Genomic DNA, 19,275 nt, shown 5'->3' on the forward strand with positions numbered 1-19,275 from the left:
TCCCACCCCACCCCGGCCATGGCACGGACACCTTCCCCCGTCCCCGGCTGCTCCCAGCCCCGGCTCCGACCTGGCCTCGGGCAATCCCCGCCATGGGGCGGCCGCGGCTCCTCTGGGCTCCCTGCCCGACGGCTCCACCACGCTCTGAGCGAAACAATGCTTTCTCAAATCCGATCTAGACCCATCTCCCTGCAGATAAAGGCATTCCCCGCTCTCCTATCACAATGGCCCTGCTCAGAAGTTTGTTCCCATAGGATGCAAACAGCAGCGCCTTGCCCACGCTGGGCTCCGGGGCCCGGGGATGTTTATTGCCGTTTGCCTGACACGCCACACCGGCAATAAAAAGTCTGTGCAGTGTCCGAGGTATTTCTCTTGGGCCATTTGGAGGCCGGGGCTCTCCTTTCACTCCCTGTGGTGTTTGGAGGATGTTGCATCGCTCAGGGCACGTTCAGAGTTGCGGAGGCAAAGGCACAAGGGCTGAACGGTTTAATTCTTGTCCTTATTCCCAGTTACAGAACTGCCTCCTCTGCTGGGAATCCTGTGCTGCGGGTGAAGGGAGGGATGGAGCTCCTGGGGCAGCCGTGGGGATGTTTTGTGTTTTATACAGAGGATAAAACGCTGTTTCTCCCCCAGGCAGCTCAGCCCCGGTGCTGCAGAGATATTTGTCTCCGCTCCTATTACTGCCTTTCCAATAGCCAGGCCTCCCACAGAGACAGGATCTGCAACCTCTCAAGCCCTGCACAGATGGAAAGCACAGCTTTGAACTGAATTGGGCACTTTCTGAGGGGGGAGGGTGTGCTGGTGGGCTGGTGGTTTTTTTTCTTAAAGATAAGCCCTGCGTGATAAGGAAAACAGCATTAACAAACAATTACAGGACCTGACCCTCGAGAAATCATTTGTCACTGCAACCCCAAATCCATGTGAGGGAACAACACACTCGGTTCACACCCGCCCACACCTCAATCTCTGCTCGCTAGAAATGTGCCGTGTGGCTTCCTGAGACTTTTCTCTCAGCTTTACAGTGGATTTTTTGTGATAAATCCTCCCGTGACTCATCTCCACAACAGAAGTGCGAAGTCCAGAATTATATTTAATTATTACAGAAAATAAATCATAAGTGTGCAATTATGCCCAGCTTGGAAAAGCTCCTACATCCCAGATGTGGGAACAGAACATAAACCCCCACGAGGAGTGGATTATTGCTGTGCCTGAATGTGTACTTTGGGGTTAAAACTCAGCTTTGGAGGGTGCCACAGCCAGTCCCAAATCCCTGTCTGTCTGATGACTTTCACCTCCAAGGACCACGGTGGTGGCTGGCTCAACCCTTTGCTGTCTTATGAACAAAGCCAGAATCTCACTTTTTTATTTTCCATTTTCTAACAGGCACAGACACCCGGTTTGCTGGCCCAGAGCTGCCTCCCCTCTCCCCCACACAGAGACACTGCAGGTATTTATTTCATGGCTCGCTGCTCCTCAGCACCAGCCTCACCCTGCGAGGACCAGGAACAAAAGGACTAAAGAACCACTGACATCTATTCTTACCCAAGGAAACTGGGTTTTTTTTTTTAAGGATTTCAAGAGTCACAACTTTGCTCTGAAATCAGCAGAGAAAATGTTAATGTAGCAACTAATTGCCATAAAAGCAGTGTTGGATTATTAGGGATTTTTTGTACCACACTCTTTACCCCAGTGTTTCACTGGAAAGCAATCACACAGAAAGAAAATCTGTAAAACACTTCACTTTAAATAAATATTGGGGCTGTGGGAGGTTAAAAAAGGGTCAAGGGCTTGGTATAAAAAACATGTAACAACGAACTTAAGAAATTCAATCTTTATTCTGAGACTATTTACAACATAAATAGTAATACACTCATATACTTTACATGTGTATCAAAAATAAAACAAGAATTCAAGTTCTTAACACAGTCTGCTCCTCCGTGTCAAATTTCATGGTAAAGTTTTATATTCATCTAATTTTAGATACTTACAGAACCATCAGAAAGAAACAACACAGGTTTTTCCTCTTCACATGAAAGCTGTCTTTGAAAAATCTGGATTCCTGACATTATATTCTTTGATACACCAAGTGATTTTTTTTTCCCCTGAGGAACTTTAGTTATTACAACCTTATCAGCTTTTTAAGATCAGCCATAACAAATCACCTTTTATATCACTAACAATGCAACCCATTATTCAAGATGAACGAGTTTTAAACCACAAATTACACCTAAAAAGTATCTTAGGAACAGAATGCAAACAAAAAGGTTGTGTTTAAACCCATCCCACGAGCTTTGTAAAGGCCTGGGATGGGTTTTGAGGTGCCCCTCAAACCTGCACAGGGCAGCACAGCTCAGAGGAGTTCAGCAGGTGGGAAACTGGATAACTAATTCAGGACATCACTGTGGAGAAGTCTGGCACCAGAACATTTTCACTGGTGGCCTGATAGTAAACTTCAGTCCCACGTGGGTTATGATATGGGATATATTCTAAATAACCATGAACTGGGGGTTTATATTCTGTGTAACCCATTGACTGTGGGGTTTGTGTTTGAGACAGGGACCCTCCACATCACAGCATTGTTTGTGATCACAAACATACACAAATCCCATAACGTGGGGAGCTGCATTCCCCAGCTCTTCACCTCCCAGCAGAGCTTCTAACCCAGCTCACAAACTCTTTCAGCCTCTGCAGGAATTTATTGCTGCTTATGTGCTCCTGGAGTCTTTCAGAGTAGCTTTGTTCTTTCCATATGCCTTTATTTTTCTTCACAGCCTTGAGCTCAGCCCGGAGGAGCCTTTTGTGCAGTTTCCAGTAGAGGTGGGAGTGGTGAGGCAGCCCCTCAATCTGGGCTGCTCTGGCCAGCCCTTGTCTCAAGAGCTCTTCGTTCAAGCAGGTGCTGAGAAATCCGCCCTATAAAAAAACACAATAAATAGATATTCACCACTGAAACGGGGTTATTTGGGTGTGAACTCCCTCAGAGGTACGAGCTTTACTCATGGCTCTATCTACATTTTGGCAGAAGAATTTAAAAGTGAAGAGGAATTCAGGGGACTTAAAACTCAACTCCAGTGTGAGGGTGTTGAGGGTGCCCAGAGAAGCTGTGGCTGCCCCTGGATCCCTGGAAGTGTCCAAGGATGGCCTGGACAGGGCTTGGAGCAGCCTGGGACAGTGGAAAGTGTCCCTGACCGTGGCCTGGGACTGGATGGTCTGTGAGTCCCTTCCAACCCAAAGCATGCTGTGATTCTATAGTGCCAGGCATTTGTGAGGGAACATTGGATAGCAAACATTAGGCTAATCAGAACTCCAGGATGCCTTTTTGGCATTGGCAGAGAAGCACACTCCTGCCATGAATCAGTCTGGAAAATGACTGCGATCAGATTTGCAAATGCAACATTTAAAATTCACACTGAGGATGATAAATCATAAATAATAACCTTTGTTAAACGTACTGAGATAACTGTGTGACTACAGTCACATCTAAAACTGCAGCTGAGAGCCAGTTTTTGTGTTTGTCCTTACCTTATGGACCAGAACGAGGCAGTCCAGGGCCGAGCTGTCCCTCCCCAGGATCTGGAACCACAGGGGCTGTTTGGGGAGCAGCTGCTGCTGCAGCCAGGCCGTGCCCCCTGGAGCCAGCTCCACCCCGGCCAGGCGGATCAGCAGGAGCCCCTCGGGCTGCCCTGAAAGGGAAAGGGACAAACTTGGGGCTGGGGACAAAGGGACAGAGCTCAGCCTTTGCACACACCCTCAGCTCTTGGTCAGGAATTGATCTCCATGGGCTAAAAGGATCCCTTTTAGTTTCTCAGAGCAAACAGGAATTTGGTCTCATCTCTTCTTCAGGAAAAAAAAATATAAATTCAAGGTTGACTAAATCAAAATGAGTTTTGGTTTATTTTGCATGCAAAGAGAAAGATCTGCTCCTGCTTAAGTCCCTTATCCTTCACCCAAAGGGGCAAAAGCATCAGCACCTGCTGGTGTTTGCACAGCCAGTGTGAGAGTCACAGACTTGATGGAAAGTTTGTTTCTGACAGCAAAACTGTCCCCAAAAATGGGTGTCTGCAAATAAAAGCACAATCCCAACAGAGGCTTTTTGCCAGGAATGAGATGAGCTGTGCAAGCAGAACCACTGCCTGAGTGCTCACTTCTGCTGCTGGAAAATATCACAGTAACTCCAAGGATTAACACAAACACTGTGGTGACAAACTCTCTGTACTGGTCTCCTCGTGTCTTTTATTCCCCAGTTTCCCACCTGCAAAGCACAGAAAGACCAAAAGGCAGAGCTGGGAATGTGCCTCAGCCCTTCCTCTCAAGCTCACAGCCCCTCTAAGAGCAGCACATTTCATTTCTGCCCTTGCTCTTCACACTCTTTTCCTCATTACTCACATTTTTTCTGGATGGCTGAGATGAAAGGAACGGTGATGGGAATGTGCTCAACTTCCAGGCCCTTCTCTGTGATGTGATGTAATTTCCCTCTCAACTTCACATTCTTTTCTACGAACTCCACAGGTATCTCCAAAGGACTTGTGAACTTTGTTGTCTATTGATGGAAGAAAGAGAAAGACTAAATTTTAATAAAAAATATAGAGCAGTTACAGCCACACTAAATCCAACTTCTTAAAATCCTTTGGGAAATTACACCTCTATTATTAAGTAAATATAATCTATATTTCATGGTGATCAGCTCCAGAAGCTGTGCCAGCCTCTCCACACTTTACCACCTTCCCTGTTTTACAGGACTTGCAACGTTGGCCTGGACATAAAAACCAGGTTTAGAGAAAGAACAGAAACTGCCATTTTTTTTTCAAGCAGAGCCTATTGAAGCTCACTTGATTCCCCAAGAAAAGAGTGTTTCAGAAGCAGCCTGAATGGGGCTGGGATGGGGGTGAAAGGACAGACACGCTGAAAACAAAGGCGGAGCAGAAACAACCCCGCTTTGATGCCCGAGGAAACCGGGAGAGGGACAAAGGCAGGTGAACAGCCATGAGAAGATCACAAGAAGATTAAATTTGATACCACAGCCTGGGAGGATCCAAAGGGGATGGTTATGCGATCACACAGGAAAAGCAAGCTGAGCAGCAGCAAAGACTCGGGCTGTGGCACAGGAATGGAGCAGCCCCAGGCTTGGGGTGAGGGAGAAGGACCCCAAAAAATTAACCCCCCCCCCCAAAATTTAAGAGGCCTTAGCAGAGCACTGATCTACTTGTACAGAGCTTGAAACCCACTGGGCACTGATGTACAACTGCTGGGAAATAACCCCACAAAACACCACAGCTAAAGATGTGTCTCCTGGGTGTTATTTATTCAGCAAACCTCCCTCTCTGCAGTCCATGGGGCCTCCTATTAGGAACACGGGAATTTGGGACCTTGCAGGCAGGAAGGCTGAAGGTTTTTATGAACAGAAGTTGTTCAAAGCTGATCTCATTCACTCTGGAAGCTCCACCAGCCAGGTTAATTCATTCACAGGCCCTTGGGTCAAAACCAACCAAACATAAAACAGAAAAACAATTCTGGCAGCATTTGTAGCTCAGGTTTTCAGGTAGGATTTTTAAGTTAAAACTCCACACAAATGTTCTCTTGTATCATTTGGAATTGTGCAGGGGGAAGATGAAGCTAACTGTGATTTTTTAAGCAGCTGGAACCCTGTGGGAGCACAGTGGCTCCTGCCCGTGGAGGTTCATCTTCTCCAGGAGTGAGCAGAGTGGTGTCAGTCCAGCCTGACCTGGCAGTGAGGGAGGATTTGGGTGATGTGTAAAACCACTCAGAAGACGCTCAGTGTGTGGAAGGACAGCTAACACACGAGGCAAGAGGCTGTTTCAGCTGTGTCTGGACCATGGAGGGGCTGGAGCTGCACAGAGGGACAGGCAAAGGGGACATCACCCCTCCAGGGGCTCCAGGACAGGCGACAACAAGGGACCCGCGAAGATGCCACAGGATCCTCAAGACTTTACTCCAACTTGGCTGCTTTTTTTCCCTGGTTAATCAGTAGCTGCAGCAGGACCGTTATGATGAAGCAATGGCATTGTGAACCTTGCACGCTCGGCTAATCTTTATTTTTAGGGGGAGGGAGGACAATGAATGGGCTGTCTGGGCGGGAGCGGCAGGACAGGGGCTGAGCCGTCCCGGGGAAAGGCAATTCCTGCAGCAATTCCAGACACACCAAAGGGAGCCGGGACTGGGGAAAGGCCGGGGGTTGATCAGCATTGAGACCACAGATAACACAGGGGGATGAGTGTGAATTAACAGAAAAACTACGGAATTCAGCAGTGAATGCTGACGCGTTGTTAAAATATATAAACAATGTTCGGTACTGAGGAGCGAGGAGTCTTTAGAGGGAACCACCAGCTCCTGCTTTGAGCAAAGCGGAACAAAACACAGGAATCGGTTTGGAGCTGCGGGCGGGAGCGGGCCCGGGGCGGTGAGGGGGGACGGGCCCGGGGCGGTGAGGGGGGACGGGCCCGGGGCGGTGAGGGGACGGGCCAGGGGCGGTGAGGGGACGGGCCAGGGGCGGTGAGGGGACGGGCCAGGGGCGGTGAGGGGGGACGGGCCAGGGGCGGTGAGGGGACGGGCCAGGGGCGGTGAGGGGGGACGGGCCAGGGGCGGTGAGGGGGGACGGGCCAGGGGCGGTGAGGGGACGGGCCAGGGGCGGTGAGGGGGGACGGGCCAGGGGCGGTGAGGGGACGGGCCCGGGCCCTCCGCACACGGCCCGAGCGGCAGGGCCGGGTTCCCCCGTTTGTGAGGGGCCGTGCCGGGCTCTCCCCGGTTCTGAGGGGTCATGAGGGGCTCCTCCCGGTTCTGAGGGGTCATGAGGGGCTCCTCCCGGTTCTGAGGGGCCGTGTCGGGTTCCCTGCGGTTCTGAGGGGTCATGAGGGGCTCTCCCCGGTTCTGAGGGGCCGTGCGGGGCTCTCCTCGCTTGTGAGCGGCTGTGTTGGGCTCCCCCGCCGTTCTGAGGGGCCCGTGCCGGGTTCCCCCGCACTTTCCGGTTCTGAGCACTCATGTCAGGCTCCACTGCATCGCCAGGGCCCGTTCCGGACCCTCCCCGGTTCTGAGGGGCCAGGCCGGGCTCTCCCCCCGTTTCTGAGGGGCAGTGCCGGGCTCCTCGCTCTACTGAGCGGCCGTTCCGGGCTCCCCGCGGTTCTGAGGGGCCGTGCCGGGCTCCCCTGCATTCCCCGGGCTCTCCGGCATTCCCCGGGCTCCCCCGCATTCCCCGAGCTCTCCCGCATTCCCCGGGCTGCCCCGCACTCCCCGGCCCGTTCCAGGCTCCCCGGGCCGGTCCCGCACTCACCAGGCGGAGGCTCCGCGCCAGCAGCAGCGCCCCGGCCACGGCCGTGCCGGCGATCAGGCCCTGCGGAGGAGAACGGGGCTCAGCCGGGCCCGGCGGGCTCCCCTCCCCGGCCCGGTGCCCGCCCGGCCCGGCCCCGGTACCCGCAGCAGCCCCAGGTGCGCGTCCGCCCACTCGGACAGGCGGGCCAGGGCCAGGGCGGCGGGCCCCGGGCCGCCACCGGCACCGCCCGCCTCCGGTTCCGGCATCGCCGCCTCCCGAGCGCCCCCGCGGCAGCAGGAAACGACAACCGGGGCTACCGGGGCAGGAAAACACCAACCGGTGCTGCCGGAGCCAAGAAACACCGCCTGGTGTCACCGTGCCACGGGGCTGGGAAACACCAACCGGGGCTACCGGGGCAGGAAAACACCAACCGGTGCTGCCGGAGCCAAGAAACACCGCCTGGTGTCACCGTGCCACGGGGCTGGGAAACACCAACCGGGGCTACCGGGGCAGGGAAACACCGCCCAGTGCCACCGAGCTCCGGGGACGGGAAAAACCGTTCGGTGCCACCGAGCCCCGGGGCTGGGAAACACCGCCCGGTGCCACCGGAGCCAGGGGAGCCGAGAAACACTGCCAGGGGCTCTGAGCTCTCCCTGGAGCCTTCTCCAGATTGAATTCTTCACTGTAACCCTCAAACCTGCACCTCACCTCCTCTGACCCTTCAGATACTCCTTTCTTATTGGCATTTTTGATTTGTTTGGTTTGTTATTCTTGTTGTTTTGTGGGCTTTTTTTTTTTTTTTTTTCATGTTAAAGATGTTTAACTCTGCAATAATTCTAATGTTTAAAAGGAAAATTACTTTCAGAGTTGGTCAAAAGAGAATAAGATGAAAATTTTATGGGTCCTCTTCAGCAGCCTGCTCAGGGCCTGGCACAGCAGCAACATTTCCAACTTACAGAACTGCTGCTTAAATTAAAAGCACTAATTCATAACTTGTTTCACCAGTTTGAAAAAAAGGACACATTTATTTCAGGAACTATATCTATTCCTACCGATTTGGAGTTTATGTGCAACTTTGATGTTGTTGAGATAATCTAATTATTGATAAGCAATCCTTAACCCATCTTTATTAGTGATAAGTTTCCCTGGCACCTTTCAAAATAGTGTAAAAGAAATTGCAAAGTAAAACCCCAAATCTAATACACAGCAAATTTAATTTCTCAGCTTCTGCACTTGAAGTTTTCCTCACTGTCAGAGAAGTTAAAACAACCCCTCTAGGTAGGCACAAGATGTAATTAATTAAGCAGCCCACGGTTCTAGTGAGGAAACTTTAGTGCCTCACAGAGTTAATGCAGTGGAGATGGTGGGACAGGGACTGAAAGGTGTGGCCATAAATCTGATGTATTTTTATGTTGATTTTGTGGTTCTGCAGAGGGGAAACTGGGCGATGTTCAGCTTAGGCAATAAACCAATGTGATTTCACTCAGCACCAGTGTTTGTGCTGTGCCTGCAGCAAACTGTGAGGTGTGTCCCTCCAGGGAAAGGACAGAGGACAGGAGACAGTGTCCTCTTCCAGCCTCTCCTGACTCCTGATGCCAAGGAGACCCTCTGTACACCCACCCACGCCCCTGGCACTCCAAAGGTGGTTTTTTATCACTGTTCCCCCAAAACACACACAGCAGCAGCAGATCCCAAACCCCTTCCCAGCCCAACCCTTCAAACACTGACACAAAACATGGCAGAGAACCTCGTGCACCTCTCCAAGGGATGTTTAATAGTTTTTAATACCAATGTTCCATACAGCCGGCGGGGTCCGAGTGCCTCTCCAGCACCTGTGGGTCCCTAAGGCACTCAGGAGGGAGCTCAGGGGACAATCCCAGCAGGAATGTTTCCAGCACATGGCACCAGCAGTGAGTTCTGCAGCACCTCTGCCTCAGGACTGTGCCCCTCTGATTTGTGTGAGGGCCAGTCCTGCACCAGCTCCAGGGGAATTTGGCAACTTGGTCATCACCAACTCAACTCTCCTCACCCCCGGCTGGGGGAAGTCTCCCTGCTCCCACTGCTTTTGAGAATGAATATTCCAATTTTAGTAACACAGTTTGGAAAACCTATGGATTGGTCTTCCTCTATCAATTCACCCCTTCCAAAGGCCCACGTGCCCTCCCTTGGGAAGCACCTCCAGCTCCAGCTGCAGGGCTCAAGGCTCAGAGGATTGTGCGTTTCTCCAGTCCTACCTTACAGCATTTTGCCGTCAAGAAAGTACCTCGAACGTAAATCAAACTGCCTTGAAACAGCGGAAATAAATTAAACAAATGTCATTTGCTTATAAAAATATTTTCTTATAAATCTTTAAAGCTTATAAAAGCCAGAAAATACATTTTAAAAGAATCTCCGGAACGTTTCATCCTTTGAGGCGTGGTTACAGCTCAGAAAGTGAGAAGGAGCAAAGCCCACAGACACCTCACAGGGATCTTCCCACAAGGAATTCCGTAGCACTGTGCTTAACCTCCAAGTCAGGATGCCTTGGGCATCCTCCCCCAGGTCAGCTGCCCTGTCAGAGTGTTTCTGTGTGAAAATAAAAGCTGGCACTCAGCTGGCAATGCTGCTGCCTCTACAGCCAGGGCATGGGGAGCTTTCCCAGAGGTGGGATCAGGGGTAAGCATGGAGCACTGAGGTGCTGCTTTAGCCATTCCTTTCTGAACTGAGCCTGTGCTGTGGGGAGGGCAGTGGTGCCTCACACAGCCCTGCCCCGGCCACACAGACCTCACCAACACCAGCATTCCGGGGTGCTGATTATGGGACACGTCTTTGTGATAAAACCAAAACCTCCTGGCTGGTCCATCCAACACCTGAGCGCATCAATTGCTCCTCTTGCACTTCCAGGAAGACTGTCCTTCGTCCTGCAGCTTTTTGAATTTTGGTCCGAGGAAGAACCACCAGGCGAAGCCCAGGATGAGGCAGACGACGGACTCCACGTAGTAACCGTCCAGGGTGGTGACACAGGAGCCCCCAGCTGCTGTGCACAGCTGGAACAGAGCACAGCTGTGAGCACACAGCCCCCCACAGCTGCTGTGCACAGCTGGAACAGAGCACAGGCCATGAGCACACAGCACCCCACAGCTCCTGGTCATGACTAAATAGAGTCTCTTGCTCTTTGTTGTTTCCTATGCTGTTGGTCAGGGAGGTTTTTGAGCTTATCAAGTAATAAACAAAGTATGAAACCTGCTCTAAACATGTGGGAAATGGAGCATAAAGGGCAAACTGCAGAAAACAGAAACAGCCCCGCTGTCTGTGCTGGCCTGCAGGTGCAACCACTGTTCCCAACCTCATTGAAAAATTGATTTATTTTCCCAGCCATCCATGTTGTGGACTCCCCAGATCTAAAAATATCTAAGGCCAGGTTGGACAGGACTTGGAGCAACCTGGGATAGTGGAAGGTGTCCCTGCCAATAGCAGGGGGTGGGACTGAATGGGCTTTAAGGTCCTCAATCCAAACCATTCCATGATTCTGTGATTCTGCATCTGAGAGAAACATGGCCAGGATGGTTCTGATCTGGAAGAAAACCCCCAGCACTCTCAGGGTGATTGTACAGGCCAGGATTGTCTCAGCCATTGTTTGCCTTTCAACACTGCTCTAATCCCAGGATTAATCACTCCTGAGATGAGGCTCTGCCGCATTTTCATTATTCTGAGACATGTCAAAATCAGATTAGGAATAAGAAGGGTGTGGTGGTGGTGGAATGTCACCAACCAGGAGGATGTGGGAAAAGATCAGAGGAGTGAGGTGAAGGAGGAAGGAATCAAGCTCAGTAGAGGCTGGGACACAAGGAACCTAATTAGTGACAAGCTAATGAATGAGGGGCTGGGAAAGCATCTGCTGCAGAAGCAGTTTCTCCTCTGCACCAGCAAAAACTGCAACTCCAATTCAGACAAGTCATGCTGGACTTCAGAACACCTTGATCATTTAGAGAACCTCCACGTCCTAGTGCATCCTGGCATTCAGGAGTGCAATAAATCTCAGTCATGAGCACAGAAAAATAATCCCCCAAACATTTCCACTCTTCAGCCATGTCAAATGTCTCATTTGCTGTGAGGAGATGAATTTGAAATGTTGCTTTCCCAGCAGTTTTGTGTCCTGTTGTTTGATCTGTGTACAGCAAGTTCTTTGTTCTCTTCCCAGAACTGGGCAGGCAGCCAGTCCCACTTGATTTCATGGGGAAAACGGACACCAAAATCAGAGAGCAGAGCAGCATCTTGGAGAAGCTATCAAGACATGCAGATAAAAAGCCTCCAGGGAGACAGGAGGAAGAAAAACCTAGCACAGAAATGGAGGGCTCTGGGGGACAGAGGGCCTGCTGCACAACTCAAAACCATCCCTACAGCCTCCTCACACTGCACAGGATGTGGCACCAGCCTGGTGCTTCTACCCCAGCTCAGCAAGGGAAGAAAGGACTCACTCCTCTGCAGCTGCAAACCCTGGGTTAAGGGGCTGGTCATTCAGAGTGTGCAGGTGCTAGCAGACAGGATTTTATCACACAGGAAAATGAGCTGCATCAGTGGGAATTTTTAAGCACAAGCTATACATTGTGAAGGTTTTTTCAAAGGCAAAAAAAAAATCTGCAAGAAGCCATTTAATGCAGAGAACACTGAGCAGAGACCTCCCCCAGCCCCAGACTCACCTCTGAGGCCGCTGCAGTGGCACAGGTGTGGTGGCCCTGGGCCCCCTGGCACTCCTTCACTGTCAGGGGGTCCACCAGCCACAGGGCCACTGTGGAGGGCCAGTTTCCCCCCAGGTTGGAGACGGTGTTGAGCAGGGTCATGTAGGTGCCCCCGATGAGCGGGTCGCTGACCTTGGCGTTGAAGGCCATGATGGCCACGTACATGCTGTACAGGGTGATCTGGGGGGACACACACAGGCCACCGTGTCCCCAGGGCCACAGACACACCAAACACCAGTGTGACCACCCCTGAACTCAGCAGCCCCGAGTGGAGGATCAATTCCTCCTGCAGCCTGTCCCTGTGCTAACACAGGAGTGGCCTGGCTGCTTGTCTCAGGTCGTGCTGCAACAGCCCCAGGCTCACATGCACTGGCATGACTGGGGAAATCAAACTGAAACACAATCAGGCAGCTAGAATAGCACCTAAAAACAACCCTGCTGCATTTCAAGGCACCTCTGAAGGCACTGCATGCATTTCAGCTCTGATCCAAAGACCACGCTGCATCAGGTGCTTGTTTCCCAAGCCTTTGGATCAGATCCACTATGATTTCCTCCAACAATCAAGTTGGGTTTTTCCCTAGGATCAGAGTCACGTAACTTTATTTATCTGCACAAGCAGCACATTCATCAGCATGCCTATCAAGCTCAGACACAGTTCTGGGATTTTTCCAGCTCCTCTGTGGCTTTTGAGTTTCTGGGTCTGGGGAGAAAGGAATCTGGGGAACTACAGCAGATATGGAAAACTAAAAGGAGCTCCACAGATGATGTCCAGTGGAGGGAATATGGAGGAATAGCAATGGAAGAAGTATTAGAAGTCAATCCTGCCACACAGCACAGGTCAGGCTTGGAGGGATTCCAGCATGACCCAGGACAAGACAGGAACAGCATTTCCCCTCCCCACACAGTGAGTGTTACCTGGTGTAGGGCATAACTCAGCACCACCACAGCGTAGTAGTAGAGGGGAAATCCTCCTTCATGCTTGACTTTAGGAGCCCACCACACCAGGAAGGCGAATTCCAGGCCAAGCAGCAACCTGGAGGGATGAGAAAGATGATTTGTTATTTCAAGTAATTCTTCCCATGTGCTTCCTCAACACAAAGCAACCGCTGAACAACCACAGGGAGCACATTAAAATAGTTTAGATCTGAAGAGTTACACCTATTTCTATCTCAGCATTAGACATTAAATATTTGACAAGCAGTGACATTGTTAAGTGGGAGCAGGGGAGCACTGCTCTGATGCTGCTGTGCATGCACATCCCAAACACCTCATGCTCTGTCTCCACACAGTGACACTGCAGGAATCAGACAGGTCCACTCACTGTGACAATCCTGACACACTCCTTTGCACCTGGAAGTCAGAGAGTTACACACAAAACCCTACACGTGGTGTGAACACACAAATTGAGCACTCCTGTGACTGGGTGTCACCAAAATGAGGCTTTACCTGTAAGGCATTGCTTTGTAGAAGGTGTTCAGGGGCTGGGGCCCTGCTGTGTATTTACTGATAATCAGGGGCAGGATGATCTGCAAAGGAACCATTGGAACTGCCAGCAGAGCCAGGTGCTCTTTGGGGACTCCCTCCTCCACCAGTTTGAGTCCTGTGACAGCATCTGCTGCTGAAAACCCAACCTGCAATGTCAAGGAGACAAAACGAGCTGAGAACGGGGAGTTTGGCCAGGAATTCAATTTATTCTCTATCCAGTAAACTGAGAAATGGGATACAGGACAAGTCACTTTTGCCCCTGATTTGATTTCCAAATTAGTTCTACATGTTCTACACTTGCACACTCTCATTGTCACCAGAGCCAAAACTATTCCAAGATCATAAAGGAGCACTGCCATTCAATCCTGTGCCTTCACTGCTCTTGGCATCCTCAGTGTCCAACTAGGAGCCATGGAAACCCAGCTGGGACAGAGCTGGGGATTCTGAGCTAAAAAGAAACATTTTCTGTCCTTTGAACTGCCAAGCTACACAGCCTGTTTAAAAATGTACTTTAATATCACACTGCCACCAAACTTCCCTTCAATGCTTGTGTTAAACACAAAAGCTCACACAAAGCTGTTCTGCTGCACTGCCCTGCTCAGCCACTCTGCTTAAATTTCGTGTGAAAATTCACAATTCTGATGGCAGCCAACAGCAAAACTAAGTTCCATCCCTCCCAGACACTGATGGCAGCATTTAACAACTCTTAAATGTATTTACTTACTTTTGAAGTGAGGATCAAGAGACAGAAAGTAAGAACTGCTGGCATCTTGATTATTGAGAATAGCAGCCTGTATGTGTCAGTGATGCCTTTTGTTTCTTCCTTTGCTGGTATTAGCTCCTGGTTTTCCTTTTTCAAGAAGGCAACCAATGTAGTGGTGACTAGGAAGACAGCTCCCCAGAAAAACAGGAAATCTGGAAGGGAAAATAAAGATTTCTTGGTAGGAGCTATGATTGACAGTTGCAGAATATAAACCTAATAATCAAAGTGGAATAAAAAAGGCAGACTCTGTGCCTCAGCTCTGCATCCCTACCCAACATCATCTCCCACCTGGAGGAAACAGGGATTGAGGAGTGTGAAGATGGCCTGAGGAAAGTTTTTACAGAGCTGGAAGGAGCCCTCAGATTTGTCTGGCTGAAGTGGAGACTTGTCAGCATTCAAGTGTTCTGTTTTAAGCAGATCAGTATCTGCTAAATTGTGGATGTGGGGCAGTAAAACACCATCAAGAGAGTACTTTGTGATTTAACGAATGGTCAGTTCAAGATAATCCTGTCCTCCAGGACAGAGGCAGGAAAGAACTGAGCCATGTGCAGAGGGTAGGACAGGAGCAGCCTTTAATCTTCCTGGTCAGGAGCAGCTCCAGCAGCCTCTGGGACACTGGGAAGGAGCAGTGAGGGCTGGTGAAAGGGCAGAGACAGCACAAAGGTCCAGTCAATTATTGCCTCCCTCTCCTCCTGGGGAACAGGCTCTGCAAGGGTGGAAGAAAACAGGCCAGGACTGCTCCAGCTGTGTCCCACCATTCTCAGGATAAAGGAAAAAAAAAAAAAAAGGCTTTTCATGCCATTTCTGCTACTTTTCCCTTTCCTAAAATAAACATGACCTCACAAGCAACACTGTCAGATTGCTCTCTCTTAAAAAAAAAGTGTCCTAAAGACACATCCTCAAGGAAAGATGCATTTCCTGAGAGTCCCACTGCTCACAGCTGCTGGCTACAGAGGACGTAGAGGAGCAGCTCTCTAATAATAACCCTGAGCATTCCCACTGCAGTGAGAGACACACAGTGCAAGGATGGGGATAGAAATAGCTCTGAGCATCATCACATGAGTGCTCCTGATCAGGCCAGCCCTGTCAGCTGCAGCACAGCACTGCAGAGGCTGCATCAGCACCAAAGCAAAGCTAGGAAAAAAAAAAAAAAAAAAAGCCCAGCATATATATATATAGTAGTTTGGACAAGAAAAATTAGGTTTTTTGAGGCTGTAGGCAGTTTACACAAAAATAAAGTACATTTCCTTTCAAATACAAGGAACACCACTAACAGGCTACAAGAAAAAAAAAACAAAACTTTGAAATTAAGAGTTTACATAAGGGATTCCAAGCACAAACTTTGCTGCTTCCCCCATCCCTATTTTGTTTCTGCAGCTACACTGCTAGGAACAAAATAAACCACTGAGATGGGGCAAAAGAAGTGTTTGAACCAGATCAGGGCTTGAAAACAACCTTGGAGAAGGCACCCAGGTGGGGCAGGTCCCCAGGATCCACAGAGTCTCTGCACAGGGAACTGGAGTGGCCTTTAAGGGCACCTTTGTCCTGTGCTCACTCTTTCCTTGTCCTTCACGCTGGAGTGGACAAACCAGGCAGGAATCACAAACCAGCCAGGGAGCTTCCCCTGCTTTTAGAAAAACAAAAGTCACCTCAACAGCAAGTGGTAAATAAAGGCCTGGATGTGCCAGGACAATCAGCCCACAGAAGGGTTTTTCCTGTTTCCTCCTCTGGCACTTCAGCCTGACACAGCCCAACACAGCCTTTGGTTTGGTGACTGTGATGATGGTTTTACATTTGTCCATATTATTTCCTGAAGTTAATGAGAACAGTGAATGCTGCTGCTTGTCATCAACTCAGAGCTGACTGAGGATCACAGAATATTGAGTTGGGATGGACCCACAGGGATCATCCCGACTCCTGGCTTGGCACAAGACAACCCTGGGAGTGTTATCCAAACACTGCTGGAGCTGTGGCAGCCTCGGGGCTGTGACCATTCCCTGGGAGCCTGGGCACCCTCTGGGGAATGAAATCTTCCCCTGATCTCCAGCTAAACCTCCCCTGACACAGCTCCAGCCATTCCCCCAGGGTGCTGCCCCTCTGAATCACAGAGTGTTGACTTGTTCCATCCCTGGCACTGGGCTCAGCCTGTCACAGAAGTGCTCAGAGATCTGAGCGGGCAGAACACATTCACCTTTTCCAGCAGTGAAGTTTTCCGCTGCTTTACCTGCCCAAACCTGCTCATTGCAGCCAGGGCAAGGAGCAGTGAGCCCCTGTGCTCCTTGGTGAGCTGGTTACTCCTGCTGCTCTCAGCTGCTCCAGGGAAACACCACACTGTGCCAGCCACAGGACAGGGAAACAGAAATTTCTTACAGTTTTACCACCTGAAAAAGCATATCCTGCAACTACAGCATCAGTTATTGGCTGTCCTTACTCCACCCACATCAACACCCCAGGGCAGGTTTAGGAGGTTGCAGTGGTGCTGTTTGGGTTTGGGGTAATATCTTTTAAAAAACAGCACTTTTGTCATAGCAACAAAAGAGCCCTGAGAGGAACAAACCCCAACCAACCAAAACCCTGTGCAGGAAGGGAAATACAGGAAGGGAAATACAGGGAGGGAAGTACATCCAAGCCAAGCTCTCTGAACAGCAGGGCCTGCAAGTTGCATCAGCAGCAGACACGTCAGTGTGCAGTGCAGGGAGAGGGAAGGGACAGGCAGCCCAGCAGCTGCACAGCCCCAGGGAAAGGCAGGAACCAGCTGGGACATTGGAGGGTCACTCTGTGCTCCCTGACACGGGCCAGACACGGGGCTGGCAGCAGGGAGCAAAGAGGAGCACTGGTTAGGAGTGGTGAGAGCTGCTCAGACCAGGCAAGCACAGCACTCTTGGAAACTGCTGTCCTGATTTATCCCTGAGGAAAGGGTAGGACAGAAAGCAAAATTCCCTTTCACACAACAATTCCAGCCTGTTCTGGGATACCTGACCCCCGAGATGGCCCAGCAAGGCAAGCAGAGTGAGAGGGACAGAGCATGAGGATCTGCTCTCCCTGCCAGGGTCACCCTGAGCCTGCAGCCAGAATTGTGCCAGCATTTCCTGGCCTCCCTCAAACTTCCAACCCAACCAGGTGCACTTGGAAGCATCTCCTGGGTAAAATCCCTAACACAAACCACCACACAGAGCCTTTCTGAGAAAAATCCCAAACCTCAGCAGGCAGAAATATCCCTCCACTAACAGCTAGTTATGCTGACCACACTCCATTTAATTTGTTAAACTGAAAGAGCAAATCTCCCTTAATTTACTAAAATAAGGCCTGCCTTCAGAAACTGGCTACATGCTCAACACTTCACTTCTATTCTGTGAAAAAATATCATATTGGAAGAACCTTTTTTTTTTTTTTTTTTATTCCCCTGTACCTTCATCCCAGATGAAGACTTTGGCTTGTTGTTGTTTTTTTTTTTTTAAAGAGTAACCTAGTCCATGGCCATTAACTAGGAGGGGAATAAAGAGTTCCTCCAAAGTGCTTAGATCAGCCAAGATAGTGACAAGGCACGTTTCCCACACGCTTCAGCCCAGAAAACTCTGAAGTCCAGTGGGCTGTGCCAGGCTCTGAGCAGGCTGTGCCTTCCCACGGTGCAAGGCGCAAACCAGACCTGTTTGGTTCTCAGTGTCAAACAAACCACACAGAAGTCTAGGCTCAGGGGAAACGCATCCTGAGGAAGATATAACCATGATTATTGTTATAATGCGTGGGTTTATAATTTTTTATATATATATATATATATTATATATATATATAAACTATATACAATATAAATAATTACACATATATATAAATTATGTAATTAATTTATATATATATAATTATAATATAATTATTATTAGGGACGGTGGAGAGAACAGGGAAAACGTGGGCAGGGAAGATGCCCCTGGCTCTTTGGAAGTGCCCAAAGCCAGGCTGGACACTGAGGCTTGGAACAGCACCCTGGCATAGCGAAAGGTGTCCCTGCACAGGGAATCCTTAAAACCCTTTCCAAACCAAGGCATTTCCAAAGCAGTGCCCTCCCTACCTGCCAGGGTGACGATGCCCCGCGGCTGCGGCTCGAAGCGCAGGTACTTATTGCAGAAAGAGGCGGACTCCAGGGCCAGGAAGAGCACGTTCCCCAGGAAATACCCGGCCGTCTGCCCCACCGAGTTGCAGGTGGAGGCGTAGCCCACGTTCTCCCGGGACAGCATGGTCAGCGCCCAGCCGTCCACGGCGATGTCCTGCGTGGCCGCCAGGAACTCGAAGAGGAAGAAGGTGACGGTCAGGGCCGCCACGTCGGGGCCGCGGCCGTGCCCGTCGCCCAGCAGCTCGTCCACCTGCGTGGACATGTAGATCATGAAGAGCCCCAGCACGTACTGCGTGGGCACCAGCCAGGACTTGCGGCGGCCGAAGCCCCGCAGGTACACGGCGTCCACCAAGGGCGCCCACAGCAGCTTCAGGCTGAAGGGCCAGAAGACGAAGCTGAAGAAGGCCTGGTCGGTGTAGCTGGCGCTCTTGCTCTGCAGGATGAGCGGCACGCTGCCCGCCAGCCCCAGCGGGATGCCCTGCAGCACGTACAGCACCAGCAGCAGCAGGATGCTGCCCAGCTCCCCGCGGTACCCCCGGGCCCGCCCGGTCACCGGCGGAGGAGGCAGCAGCGCCTCGGTATCTCCGGGCAGGCCGTCGGGGGGCGGCTCGCCGGTCAGGTCCAGGCTGTGGTGGTGGTGGCGGGTGCCGGCGCGGCGCTGCCGGCCGCTCTCCTCGGCGGCGATGGCGGGCGCCATGTCCGGTAACGGCGGCGGGAGCGGCGGCGGGAACGGCCCGGGAGCAGCCCCGGAGCCGCCGCCGCGCTGAGGGAACCGCCCCGCCCCGCGCCGGGCAGGCGTGGCCGCGCCTCATTGGTGCGCTGCGAGTGACGTCATGCATAGCACCGCCCCCTCCGAGCGTGATTGACGGGGCGAGAGTGGAGGGACCGGAACCGGGAACAGGAACCGGGATTGGGATCAGGGGTCGGGATTGGGAATCAGGGG

General features: G+C 51.1%; 2 protein-coding genes across 3 annotated transcripts; both read right to left on the reverse strand.

Annotated features, from left to right (window-relative positions):
- Positions 1 to 1,816: 1,816 nt before the first annotated feature.
- On the reverse strand, positions 1,817 to 9,505 carry LOC310913106 (protein C3orf33; the record flags this gene model as incomplete). The annotated part of the gene is made up of 5 exons (XM_083868238.1): positions 1,817 to 2,910; positions 3,520 to 3,680; positions 4,384 to 4,537; positions 7,283 to 7,574; positions 9,501 to 9,505. The coding sequence occupies 5 exons, from the start codon at positions 9,503 to 9,505 to the stop codon at positions 2,638 to 2,640; spliced, it is 885 nt and encodes a 294-aa protein (XP_083724364.1). The 3' UTR covers positions 1,817 to 2,637.
- SLC33A1 (solute carrier family 33 member 1) lies at positions 9,028 to 19,041 on the reverse strand. Of its 2 annotated transcripts, none has more exons than XM_083868434.1 (6): positions 18,291 to 19,041; positions 14,189 to 14,379; positions 13,426 to 13,610; positions 12,895 to 13,012; positions 11,941 to 12,159; positions 9,028 to 10,287 (listed from the first exon to the last, which is right to left on the reverse strand). In XM_083868434.1, exons 1-6 carry the CDS (start codon positions 19,027 to 19,029, stop codon positions 10,120 to 10,122), a joined length of 1,620 nt encoding a protein of 539 aa, XP_083724560.1. In that variant the 5' UTR covers positions 19,030 to 19,041; the 3' UTR covers positions 9,028 to 10,119. The 2 variants fall into 2 exon arrangements, with proteins under 2 accessions (XP_083724560.1, XP_083724559.1); XM_083868433.1 differs by having other exon boundaries at positions 9,028 to 10,340.
- Between the last annotated feature and the right edge of the window lie 234 nt (positions 19,042 to 19,275).

Source organism: Zosterops lateralis, assembly GCF_965231275.1.
Source record: "Zosterops lateralis genome assembly, chromosome: 10".
Lineage (NCBI taxonomy): Eukaryota > Metazoa > Chordata > Aves > Passeriformes > Zosteropidae > Zosterops > Zosterops lateralis.

Coding starts and splice junctions, on each gene's coding strand:
- SLC33A1 (XM_083868433.1), bottom strand. CDS start 19,029: ATGGCGCCCGCCATCGCCGCCGAGGAGAGCGGCCGGCAGCGCCGCGCC. Junction 14,380..18,290: donor GGGCATCGTCACCCTGGCAG/GTAGGGAGGGCA, acceptor TTTCCCTTCCAG/ATTTCCTGTTTTTCTGGGGA. Junction 13,013..13,425: donor TACAAAGCAATGCCTTACAG/GTAAAGCCTCAT, acceptor TCATCCCTCCAG/GTTGCTGCTTGGCCTGGAAT.